The sequence below is a fragment of the Suricata suricatta genome, chromosome 16, assembly GCF_006229205.1.
Source record: "Suricata suricatta isolate VVHF042 chromosome 16, meerkat_22Aug2017_6uvM2_HiC, whole genome shotgun sequence".
In the NCBI taxonomy this organism is placed as follows: domain Eukaryota; kingdom Metazoa; phylum Chordata; class Mammalia; order Carnivora; family Herpestidae; genus Suricata; species Suricata suricatta.
The window spans coordinates 11,577,749-11,590,926 of NC_043715.1; the positions used below are offsets into that span (position 1 = coordinate 11,577,749).

General features: G+C 45.3%; 1 protein-coding gene across 4 annotated transcripts in view; it reads left to right on the top strand.

Annotated features, from left to right (window-relative positions):
- WDR59 (WD repeat domain 59) overlaps window positions 1-13,178 on the top strand; it is an 82,479-nt gene that overhangs the window by 14,680 nt on the left and 54,621 nt on the right. For all 4 annotated transcript variants that reach the window (XM_029925416.1, XM_029925417.1, XM_029925418.1 and 1 more), the window contains exons 2-5: window positions 2,552-2,601; window positions 7,131-7,266; window positions 11,534-11,619; window positions 12,663-12,743. In XM_029925416.1, the coding sequence (XP_029781276.1) occupies window positions 2,552-2,601; window positions 7,131-7,266; window positions 11,534-11,619; window positions 12,663-12,743 (353 nt within the window). The remainder of the gene's footprint in view (window positions 1-2,551; window positions 2,602-7,130; window positions 7,267-11,533; window positions 11,620-12,662; window positions 12,744-13,178) is intronic.

Sequence of the window (13,178 nt, forward strand, 5' to 3'; positions counted from 1 at the left end):
TTTTCCGTGTCACTTTTAAACACTTTCAGAATATTCCATTATGTAAATTTGCATAATTTACTTGCAGATAACGTGAAATAAGCAACTCTTTGTATAAAAGTTTTTCTGTGTTTTGGGTGGATTCTGGAGGTGGAATTTTTGAGTCAAAGGTCATGACTTTATGATTATTATTAATTACCGTCACTGGATCACTCTTTGTTATCCCTGTGCCACTCACTTAGCAGGTTGAAATAGTGCCCACTGATCAGCTCACAGTTCTGTCCGCCAGAAGTGCAGGCACTGCACGGCTGGTTTCTCTCCTTAGTCCCCTAGACTGGATCCAGGAGGCAGTCGACTGTGTTCTCATCCGGAGGCTCAGTGGCCTGAGGAAGAATTGGCTAAGGGACCCATTCAGGTTGTTGGCAGAAAGAAACTGAGGTCTCTGTATTCTTTCTTTTCTTCATTTTATTATTATTTTTCTTTTTTTTTTTTTTTTAATTTTGAGTTTCCTTCTTCATGTTTTATGGAATAAAAAGTTTTGGCTTTTTTATTGCATGAAACTAAAATTGGCACAGGCTGGGGGATGAGAGGGGGAGAGTGGGGGCTGAGGAGGAGCTGGGAGACACTGCTTCCCCAGCCCTGGGCAATGACACCTCACTTCTTGCATAATTCCTGGCATCCCACCTGGAATGCTGGCTCTCAGCATCTTGGAGAAAAGCGCTGTCTGCACAGAGCCCTATATGGGGCTCGATCCCACAAAGCATGAGATCATGACCTGAACCAAAATCAAGAGTTGGATGCTTAACAGACTGAGCTACCCAGGTGCCCCTTCTTTCATTTTTAAGTAAGTTCTGCACCCAACATGGGTCTTGAACTCATGACCCCAAGATCAGGAGTCTTGTGCTCTATCAGCTGAGCCAGAGCCAGACGCTCCTTTTAAAAAATGTATTACTGAAATCTCAGTTTTCTTGCTGGTTGTTATTTAGGGGACATTCTCAGCTCCTAGAGGCCACTTTCAGGACCTTGCCATGTGGTCCCACCTCGCAGCCAGCAGCAATCTTCCTCACATAAATGCCTCATCCTCTCTGAGTGCCTCTGCTTCTCACCTCTAGACCTACATTTCCAGGGCTGATGTGATTAGGTTTCTGTCCCCCCAACCCTCAAACAGAAACTCTGTGCTCATTGAACAGTAGCTTCCCATCCCCCACTCCCTGTCCCCTTCCACTTCTATTCTACTTTCCCTTCTATGAATTTACCCATCCCAGGTACCTCATGTAAGTGGAATCCTGCAATATTTGTTCTTTTGTGCCTGGTTTCTTTCACTTAGCATAATATTTTAAGGTTCATCCATACGAGAGAATGTATGCTGTTGTATGCGTACACCACGTTTTGTTTATCCAGTCACCTGCTGATGGACATTTGGGTTGTTTCAGGTCTCTTTATCTTAAGGTTGACAGATTTGGGATCTTAATCACATTAGCTAAATTCCTTCAGAGCAGCACCTAGGTTAGTGTTTGAATAACGGGGAGAATATGTGTATACAATGGGAGCCCAGAATGTTGGGGCCACCTTAGGATTCGGCCTACCACACACCTCCTGGAAAGATCGTTATCACCCCTGGCTGGAGGTACCATCTTGCCTTGCTTTCATACTTTTAATCTATAAATTGTTCAGGAGAGTGTGGAAATTGTATCTCATTTCACTGCCTGCCTTTCCAGCTGGACTGTTCTCTGCTCACGACTCTAGTGGGAAGAAGGATGCATAACAGTCGCTTTTTAGCCTCCAGTGAGAGCACTCTGGTTTCTTGTCCCCAACATTCCCTATGACATATTTCTCGAGGGTGTATAAGAGTGAGCATTAGTGTCCTGAGAATGCAGCAGGATTTCGACTTGTCCAAATAAGAGAATTTAGAGTTGTAACTGCTATGATTTAAGTCAGCCTCATGCTTCAGCCCGAATGCAAATTCATTTGATTCAGTGTGGTTCTGAAAAGATCGTGGTCCCTATGAACTGGGAGGCCTGGGAAATGGAAATCATTAGAAGGTGATAGAAATCTCAGATTAAATGGCAACTGAACATCTCAATAACAAGACAGTGACTATGGATTCAGCATGGGTGGTGGTTGAATAGTACCACTTATCGAGAAGTCCATGCCCTTTGGAAAGGCAAGGGAGTAAGGGGGGGTGGGGTAGTGTGTGTGTATGTGCATGTGTGATGTCCCAGGTTAGGTTACACTTGGAAGGGGCTCTTAGTAGCCCTGTTCGCTCCAAGCCAGTTTGATTCTCTAAGAGTTCTAAGATTATGTCGCCACAATTTAGAACACGCTCGCTTGCTTGTATGCAATCCCAGTGTCAGGGAACAGATAGCAGCTGCCCTATCAAGGAAGGGGACTATAAGATCTGGTTGAGGATTAGAAGGGAGTAAAAGCATCCACTGTAGAGACCTAATAATACCTGCCAGCGGGATACTTACCGGGCCACAGGAAGAGGAAGCCCCAGAGGTGACTACCCACCTGTCTTCTCCAGCCCGAGCTGGCTCCGCTGGCAGGACTGAATCTGTGTTCTCTCTCACAGGCGACCGCCATGTCTGTGGACTGTCCGGGGCAGCATGCTGTGCTCTCCGGGTAAGTGAGCCGCAGTGTTCCTCTGCCGCAGTTTCCAGGAACAAATGGCGTAAGGAGAGGTTTCTGGGAAGTTGGAAAATGCTGTTTATCTTTAAGGATTGTGGTCCTAGGGTTTAGTTCTGCTATCTTAGTGACCTCAGGGGTACTCAACAGGCCTTATTTGCAGTTTATTTTTGTCTTTGCCCTAACGTGTAAGTGATAAAATTCCTTTGAAATTTGAGTGACTGGGAGTTTTGTCCTGGAATTGCAATTTCTGTTTATTGTCCAGACCCTGCAGAAGGGCTCTGTCTGGTATGGTCTCACAGGATCAAGTTGTAGTTTGGCAATGACATTAATTATGAGCCCCTGGACATTTATCCAGTTGGCCTCCCTGGACTTTGGTTTTCTCATGAAGGAATTTGATTTCATTATGAAGAAATAGAACTACATTAATTTCTGTAGTGTTTTCCAGCCCAACATTCTTAAGATTCTGGCAACTAAGGGTCATCCTAGTGTTTGCTAATCACTCTGCCATTGTCCCCGTATAATGCCATTTAATGGTCCGAGTCCTCCTCCCCTTTCATACTCACTGTGTCTCTAAGTCTGCAGTGTTTTCATTAACTTACTTGTTTATGAACATGCTTCTAAATAATGAACTAGTTTCTGTTTCATTATCTTATTTTGAAATCATATTTTAATTTTCTTTAAAAAAGCATAGCAAACATTTAAATAATTCAAAAGGAATTTTACACTGGGAAGTAAGTTTCCGTACTCTCTTTGACCCCATCCCCAGAGACAGTTATCCATACCATTTTCTTGTCTCACACTAGATGCATAAATAAAGAAAAATTGGTATGTTTCTTTACTGCCCCCTCCGCACTCACTTAAAAGAAAAAAAAGCTTTACACAGACCATGCAGTTTACCCATTTAAAGTGTGCAAGCCAATGGTTTGGGGGATATAGTACCCATTTCCCATTATGTTTTTAAACCTTTTTCTTTTTTTAAATCAAGGAAATACCTATGCATAGTTGAAAAAGTCAAATAGCATTATAAGGATTTATATTGTCAGACAGCAGAATCCTACCTCACCTTTTCCCTACCTCTGATCCCACTCATTAGAAGCAACTACTTGAGACTCTTTTAGCTGTTTCTCTGGGGTTGCCTCCATTTTTCCAAATAATACACGAATACTCTGTTATCTTGATTTGTCCAGATATTACAGATTGACTTCTTAAAATAGACGAGGATTTAGCACTTTCACTTTGCTCTGTGAGTCCCTTACTTCCATCTTCTTCCAAGTTACATAATAATTGTTGGGCTGATTCAGTATTTGGGGTTCTTTTTTGAGAGTAATTTTGAGAGGTCCTATATCATTCTGATTCTGGACCTTGTATGTGGCCTGTTTTTTCTCTTTGGAAGCTTTAAAATGCTGTCTTTGTCTCCAGCATCCCTTTTATCTCCCAGGTGTGTGAAATTTTCACCGTGGCTGCTTTGGTGTGTGTCTTTTTTTTTTTTCGTTCATCATGCTGGACACTTAGAGGGTCCCCCCCCCTCTTTTTTAATAATATTACTTGTTTTATTTAAACAAATAGACATACACTTGGCATCATGTAGCCATATTAACAACCCACAAGATAACTCACGTGCTGAGCACCTGGGTGGCTCAGTTAGTTAAGCATCCAACTTTGGCTCGTGATCTCACAGTTCATGGGTTTGAGCTCTGCATTGGGCTCTCTACTGAGAGCCTACTTCAGATCCTCTGCCCTCTTCTCTCTTGCCCTGCCCTGCTTGCACTTTCTCTCTCTCTCTCTCTCTCTCTCTCTCTCTCTCTCTCTCTCTCTCTTTCTCTCCCTCTCTCAAAAGTAAATAAACATTAAAAAAATACTCAAGTGCTAAGGAATAACTGTGTCTTAAATGTTAGACTTCTCTGCATTCACTGATGTGGACATTGTCATTTGTAGCATCCGAGGAGGGAATGGAATTATGTCACGGGAAGTCAGGCAAGCCTTCTTGTTTTGGTGTGTTCTTAGGTACATACACGCCTGTTTTATTTTTAAACATGGTCTTGAAGGTTCACCGTTTTGTTTTCTTATGCTGAACTTGAAAATACGTACAGTAAAGAATGTACTTGAGTGAATAGCTCGAGTAAATTTACAAATATATACACCCATGTGATCCCCATTCACATTAAGACCCAGAGTAATTTTTAGTACTGTTGGAAGGCCCTTTCAGTCTGGAAAGTCTGTGTCTTCCAGTTTGGAGAAGTTTTCCTGCAGTGTGTCTCTAGTAATTTCCCCCTCTCTATTTCCTGCTCTCGTTCTTTCTGGAGCTATTTGTCCGTGTTGGATATCCTATGTGGATTTTCTTTTGTTCCTTTTTGTTTTGCATTCTGAGAGTTTCCTTCAGCTTTAACTTTCTACTCTGTCAGATTTCTTGATTTCAGCTGTGTTTTTCATTTCCAGTGGCTCTTTCCTGTTCTCTGTTCTTTATCTTCTTTTACCTCTCTGACAATATTAATTGTAGGTTTCTTCTTCCTCGGCACCACCCATTTCCTTTTTTGTCTCTTGATTGTGTTGGTCCCTGTCTTTGGTGACTGATACTCACCAGGCTTTCTGCTAACTGTCAAAGAGTGATCAGTTTACATGTGTGACGGTGGGGTTCTTTGGAAGGAGCTCATGTGGGAACCAGGCCTTTTTTTTTGGAGGGTGCCTAGATGTCATTATCTCTTGGCTTCCACGTTGTTATTGTATTGCTTTTGTCTTTTTCTTGGGCTGGTCATTTTCCCCTGAGAACAATCCTTTTGTCACTGGTCATTGTGTGAAGACTACAGATCAGCCACAGGGAAAGAGGCCCAAGGGTCTCACATTCCACTTCCTGCCCTGTTTTGAGCACAGCTCCTCATATTCCCACGCTAGTAGCCGTTGTTCCCAGGCCTGGGGCTCCTCCGAAGTAGTTTGTGTAAAGCACATCACACCCCCTGTGCCCGGGTGAAGGAGAGGTGGTCACCCGGCTCTGTGGGTTTGCATAAGCTGTGCTCCTTAGTCCTTTTTCAAACAGTGCCTGCTCTGTTCTGCTGTTGCTTCTCCAGGCCTCGCCCTCCCCCGGCTGCAGGCTGAATACTCTGGCCCCCGAGCGGCCTTAGCTCCACAGTGTGGATCGGCTGTCTCCCACTCATGGCCCCACCGCATGCCCTTGGGTGTTGGCTTTCTTTCGATCAATTACCATTTGTCCATCCGCTTTTCATTTCCTCTCTCATTTTCTTTGTGGGTTTTTGCGTTTTATGTTTTTACTGACTTTTGTGGGTCTTCAGGGGAGAATGAAGATAAACCCATATTTTCAGTCAGGCATATTTTTCCTGAAGTGCCTACTTTTTTCCTGCTGCTCTGCCATTTGCTCCGTAGTGTCTCTGAGCTCCTCCGTTCACACGCACCCCGTGTGTACAGCTCTCAGCCTTTCCCCATTTCTCGTGCTAAGAGGGAGGTGCCAGCCTGCCTGCTGCGGAATCAAGTGATTCCTTCAGAGGAGGCCAGAGATTCTAAATCTGTGTTCTGCCCAACAGTTCTGGAAGTTCTGTGAATTTGTCGTACCTGTGCTTTCTTTCTTCTCCCCTAACCTTCTCTTCTGGGGTTTCTGCTAGACGCTTACATGCCATGTTAACCTGCATTTCCCATCTCTTCTGAGCAGGGGCTGTTAATCTCTTTCTTCACCATTGAGCCCACCTGTCCTCCTTGATGCCTGGGGGCTTGGAATGCTCTCTAACAACAGCTGATTAATGGCTGTCAAGGTGTTGATTCACACACCAAGGATTTTTCACTTAAAACACAGGGAAAATAGGTGAACGAGGACATTCCCGTTTTCAGATCCTTTATACTAATTGGCACCTTAGGCATGATCGGCCCTTAATATGTTATTTTCATTATCATTTTATTGGTTATTATTTCCTTCCTGGTAGACTTACTTTTGTTTCCTTTGCCAGATAGTCAGCTTGCAAGGGAATTTGAGATTTTCTCCAGGATGTTTGGCTAAGTGATAAGTGATAGGTTTAATACACATGTACTGAATGCAAAGCACTGTGCCTGGTGAGGAAGGACATAGAGACACCAGAGACACAGTCCGTGCTCCACTCGTAGGTCCGGGACCAGAGCCTCACCATCGGTAGTTGTACTGCGGGGATCAGTGCTGCCTGCACAGTGCAAACAGCGCAGTGGGAGTCACGTGGGTCCCGGAACTACCCCCAGCTGAGCGCCTGGGAAAGGCAGGAGCAGGGTGGGCTTGGCGCTGAGGCTGGTGGGAAGATGTCAGACTCCCAAGGTTCCAGTCGGGAAGACCATCTCTGGAGACAGGTTCTCACAGGGACGTGTCTCCTGCTTGCTTAACTGTCAGCTTGATTTCCTCCTGCCACTTGTATGCCTTTCAGAGTAGATAAACGTCATATAAATCTGGGGATTTTTTTGAACACTGGTTGTAAACCACATGTAATTCCGAATGTGCTTTTCTGTCTTAATGCTAATGCTGTTATATTGTCATAATGTTGATGTTGTTTTCCTAGCCGCCGATTCTTATACATCGTTAATCTAGATGCCCCTTTCGAAGGTCACCGAAAGATCTCTCGCCAGAGCAAGTGGGACATTGGAGCTGTGCAGTGGAATCCTCACGACAGCTTCGCACACTATTTTGCAGCTTCGGTGAGCCATTTAAGGACTGCAGGAAAAGGCTGTTAAAAGTGTGAGCTGGGGCTGGTCGGTCTATATTCTATGTAGAGAAGAGAATGGAACTCTCATTTCTCAGGCAGAAGAGATGTGTGGATGGTTCTAAAAGGAAGATAGAGGCAAATAAAAGACACATACGTGCACGCGCACATATGGTGTGTATATACGAACGGAACTGCTGATGCCATCGGTGTCAGATCTTATGTTTCTGAGGATCCAGATTTTGAAAGGGAAATGAGTAGATGCCTCCACTTGTGTGTGAGATAAGAACTTGTTTTCACTGGCAGGAATGTAACTGGACAGTGGCTCTGACCTTCACTGCTTTCTGGGGGATCAGAAGACTCCATATACCCTTTCACTCAAAGGAAGGGATTCTTTCTTTCTTTTATTTTTTTTAAAGTTTGTTTATTTGTTATTTATTTATTTATGTAGAGAGGGAGAATGAGCCTGGGAGGAGCAGAGAGGGGAAGAGAGACAGAATCCCAAGCAGGCTCCACACTATCATCACGGAGCCCGACACGGTGGCTTGTGAGATCATGACCTGAGCTGAAGTCAGGAGTCAGGCACTTAACTGACTGAACCACCCAGGCACCCCAAGAAGGGATTCTTTCTTGATTGGGATTCCTTAGATTGGCAAACCCCCTGAGATTTTATGTGTCTGTTTATATGTGAATTCTTCCAGGGGAAAGATGCATACATTTTACTTGGTTTTTCAAGGGATTCATGACTGAAAGAAAGATCTAGGCTAGATCATCTCTGGTATCTCATCAGATTCTACACCAGCATTCTACTCTCCTAGAACAATTAGAGATCTAAACCTTCGGCTCCTTTGCCCTGAGCTGGGAGAACTGTATTTAAAGAACCTTTCTTATCATCCAGGGGATGCCAGCATTCACAGTGCTCTCTAGGTCTGTTCTTATCCAAAATGACAGTCTGTGAGAGGGAAGCACCTGAGAAAAAGAAAGAAGAGCAGCGTTGGCAGCTTTAGAAGGAACAAAAAGCTGCTCTTCCCCGTCATTTCCAAAATAGAATCTGACTGTCTAGGGCGTCTGGGTGGCTCAGTCGGTTGACTGTCTGACTCCTAATTTCAGCTCAGGTCACAATCTCATGGTTCATGGGTTCAGGCCTTGTGTTAGGTTCTGTGCTGACAGCGTGGAGCCTGCTTGGGATCCTCTCTCTCTTCCTCTCTGTGATCCTCTCTCTCTCCCTCTCTGTCTGACTCTCACCATGGACATCTGAGGTTGAACTGGTTTAGGGGGCTGTTTTGGTAGGGCCAGTCTGCTGCTTTCCGATTTCCGACCCCTTTCCTGTGAGTTAGGAAGAGTGCTCTTTTTGTTGGCTTACACCTTACAGCTTCCACTCCCCTTTCTTCCTCAGCCCCTGGTCATTTGGTCCAGGGGTCCTAGACCTGGGCACTAGTGACCTCTCAGGCCAGATAACTCTTGTGGCAGGGTCTCTCCTGTGCACTGTAAGAGATAAAGCAGCATTCTTGGCCCCTACCTACAAGATCCTGGTAGCATCTTCACCATCCCTGTCACCATGACAACTGAAAATGTCTCTAGACATTATTAAATGTTCCTGGGAAGCAAAATCTCCCCTGATTGGGAATGACTGCTGTAGGCTAACCAGTCAGTAGTTGGCCCAAGTGGATTAATATTGCATTTGTTTACAAATGGTGAGACAGCTAGCCTTTTTTTTTTTGGATAATCATTTAAAGTAGACAATTTAATGTCATTTACATTCACCTGATACACAGCCCCTGCTCCTCTCTAGTTCCCAAACATTTCCATCACTCCAGAGTAAAACTTTAGCCCCAACCATGAAGCAGTTTCTCCCTGTGCTCCCTCCCCACAGCCCCTGACAACCACCAGTCTGTTCTGTCTCTGAGGATTTATCTGTTCTGGATATTTCATGTAAAAGGAAACATATAGTATGTGACCTTTTATGTCTGCTGTAACATGTATCCGTGCTTTCCTCCTTTTTGTGACTGAATAGTATTCCATTGTACGGCTATAACATGTTTTGTTTAATCATTCATTCACTGATGGACATTTGGGCTGGCTCTTGTGAATAAGGCGGAAGTGGACAGGTGTATAAATGTACTTCTTTGAGTACTTATTTTCACTTGTTTTGGGTATACACTTTGGAGTGGAATTGCAGGGTCCTATGGTAAGTCTATGTTTAACTTTTTGAGGAACCATCAGACTTTTCTACAGTAGCTGAGTCGTTTTGTGTCCTACCAGCAGTGTTCCAGTGTCTCCACATTCTCACCAAAATTACTGTTTTTCTTTTTTTTTAAATTTTTAAAGTATAGCCATCCTAGTGGGAGAAAGTGGTATCTTACTGTGGTTTTGATTTGCATTTTCCTAATGACTAATAATATTGAGCCTCTTTTTATGTGCCTGTGGGCAATTTGTGTATCTTTTTTGGAGAGATATCTACGCAAACCCTTTGCTCATTTTGTAATTGGGTTTTATGTCTTTTTGCTGCTGAGTTGTCAGCGGAGCGTTCTTTATATACTCTTTTGATACTAGACTCTTAGCAGAGGTGTGATTTGCAAGTATGTCTCTAATGCTATAGGTTGTCCTTCACTTTATTGATAATGTCTTTTGATATATAAAAAGCTTGATTTTGATAAAGTTCAATTGATTTTTTTTCTTTTGTTCTCGTTTGGAAGGCAGCCTTTTTCAGGAGAAAGAGCTTTGGAGTTAGGCACACCTGAGGTCAAGTCCTAATTTTGATACTCACTATTTTATCTTTCGTACTCTCCCGACTTTCTGAGCCTCCGCTGCCTCACCTGTAACATGAGTGGTGACCCCCAGTGTGCAGTGTTTTGTGACAGAGCAGAGAGCAGGTCCTTTAAGATTCCGAGTATGTTGGGGCACTTGGGTGGCTCAACTGGTTGAGTGTCTGACTCTTGATTTTGGTTTAGGTCATGGGTTCTGGGATCTATGCTGGGAATGGGGCCTGCTTAAGATTCTCTCTCTCTCGGGGCACCTGGGTCGCTCAGTCTGTTAAGAGTCCGACTTCAGCTCAGGTCATGATCCTGCAGTCTGTGAGTTCAAACCCTGCATCACACTCTTCGTCGACAGCTCAGAGCCTGGAGTCTGCTTCAGATCCTGTGTCTCCCTCTCTCTCTGCCTGTCTCCTGCTCATGCTCTTTCTCTCAAAAAGAAAAGAAAAGAAATTCAGTATTGAAAAGAAAAGAAAAGAAATTCAGTATTAGGGGCACCTGGGTAGCTCAGTTGGTGAAGCAGCTGACTTCATTTCAGGTCACAATCTCATGGTATGTGAGTTTGAGCCCCACATCAGGCTTTGGGCTGTCATCACAGAGCCTGCTTCAGATCCTCTGTCTCCCTTTCTGAATCTCTCTCAAAAATAAACGTTAAGAAAAAACTTTTTTAAAATTCAGTATAAGCATATTTCAAGGAGTCTTGTATAATTTTGCCTTCTAGGATACCCCTTTGATAGTGGTTCTGTTTTCTTTCTTGTGTGTATGTGTTTTTAAAATGTTATGGATAGACTTTGGGCATTTGATAAATGGGAAGGGTGAGCTAAAAGCATCTAGTGTGACAGCAGCTGGAGAGATGGGTGTGTGATGCTCAGAGCTGGGAGTGGTCCTAGCAGCCAGCAGGAAGTGGGGGAGGGAGGAGGGGGGGAGGGTAGGGGGAGGTAGGTGCATCTCCATAAGCCATTGCTCAAGTGCTCAGTAGCGCCTTTGTGGCTTCAGTTTAGCTGCAACCACTCAGGGTAGATTCACTTGGAAGATGGCACTGCCCTGTGGTTCGGAAATTTATATTCCTATGTACTGAGCTGAGGTTGGCTCACATGTCAGTTGTACTCATTTTATAAAAAGTATTTCTTAATGTTCATTACTTTTGAGAGAGAGAGAGAGAGAGAGAGAGAGAGCGAGCATGTGTGGGGGAGGGGCAGAGAGAGAGGCAGACACAGAATCCAAAGCAGGCTCCAGGCTCTGAGCTGTCAGCACAGAACCCGATGTGGGGCTTGAACTCGCGAACTGTGAGATCATGACCTAAGCTGATGTTGGACGCTTAACTGACTGAGCCACCCAGGAGCCCCTAATTGTACTCATTTCTGGTGGCTCGGTGAGCAAGTCAGCCTGTAGGGTCTCTGCCATGCCGGTTGGTTCCTGAATGGCTTCCTCTTCTCAGCCCTGGGCACTTTGTGGGGAGAGCATGTGTTTGGGTGTGAGACTGGCTGCCTTCTTCTTGTTTCTTTTCAGAGTAACCAACGAGTTGACCTTTATAAGTGGAAAGATGGCAGCGGGGAAGTTGGCACAACCTTACAAGGCCACACTCGTGTAATCAGGTAGGCACCAGGCCTCCACAGCTCCCGGCTTGTCTCACTTTGTCATAGTCCCTTGAGAAGTGACATGAAGGCTCTGTTGTCCTTCCACAACTTGACCCTTTTTTGCTACATTGGCCACGGGTGACTGCTAGGTTCTCAGCGTTCACTGAAACAGTGGTCTCACAGGGAGGATCAGCCAGTATTTAGGAACCAGCGTTCATGTAACTTCTAACCTCGATTCCAGAAGACGCTCAGACAGCCCATTCTGGAGTGGAGGGTTAGAGCTGATTTTTGCCACGGGAGGGAGACGCGGTGATGCCAGCAGAATCCTCTGCTCTCGTTCGCCAGTGTGCGGGAGCACAGACAGCAGGACTCAGCCCTGTGCTCGGCTGTGGGGCACAGCTGCTGTCCGCCCATGGCCTTCTGGAGTGTTCCTTGATCCACCCTATCCTTGGGTCACTATTTCTGGGTAGGGAACACTCCTCCTAGGAAGTAGCAGCAGGGAGTGCAGGAGTGGGGGAGCTGACCTGGAAGTACTGGGAAGGGCCAGATGCCTGGCCTGTGTTAACTGCGCAGTAACTGCCTTTCTAGGAGGGGGGACATGAGTAGGGAGGACTCTCCCTTCCTGAAAGCTGCGTGGCAACATGGCAGTTTGCCCCTGCTTTGAGAGAGGTTGGTGTTACTCGAGGTACGTGTGGTCAAATCTGGTTTAGAAAATTACAAGTCAAAAATTAGGTAATGTTTTTGCTTTGGGGTGTGTGTGTGTGTGTGTGTGTGTGTGTGTGTGTGTGTTTGAAGTTGGAATCCTCCATTTCTTTTTTGGGAGCAGGTGATGGTGTAGCTGGTGATGAAAGGGGAAAGGACCTGAAAGTTTTCTTCAGAACTCAATTAAGTCTTGTTCGTTCCCAAAGAAGTTTGGAGCTCTCTAGCCTACATCATGTTAAGGAGGACCATTAGCGGTGACTCTCTGAAGCCACTAGAAACGAAATCTGCTAGTGCTTTGGAACTGAACTCTGAATTTTTTTTCTCTTTGTTATTGTTCTGTTTATTTCTCATGTTCCCAGCGACTTGGACTGGGCAGTGTTTGAGCCAGATTTCCTGGTCACCAGCTCTGTGGACACCTACATCTACATTTGGGATATCAAGTAAGAACAATTAAAAGGCCAAACCACTGGGTTGTGGGATGATCTGCGACCTTTGTTTTAGAGATCAGCTGTCTTACTTTGGTTCCCCTGGGCGCAGACCCCCGAGATGACGATGCATTAGAAGGACGCTGTTGAGGGGGCGACAGAAGTGCCAGCGGGAGGAGCAGCGGGACTGGGAAGGCTGCAGACGGAGGGCGTGCTGTCCCCACTCGTGGCTCCGTGAGCATGTGGAGCTTATTCCTAGTGCGGCTGCTAGGTGCTGGTACAGAACTCCTCAGAGGTGTCCCACCCTCTAGGGTTTAGGAGGTGGGGGCGTCATCCACTGTCAGTCACTGGTGGCAGGCTGGTCCCTGGGTCCTCCCTTCTCTGCCCCTTCAGGCCTGTCACAGAGGTTTGTAAAACAGGCTTTAGCAGCCCGGGAAATCCCTTTGGCAG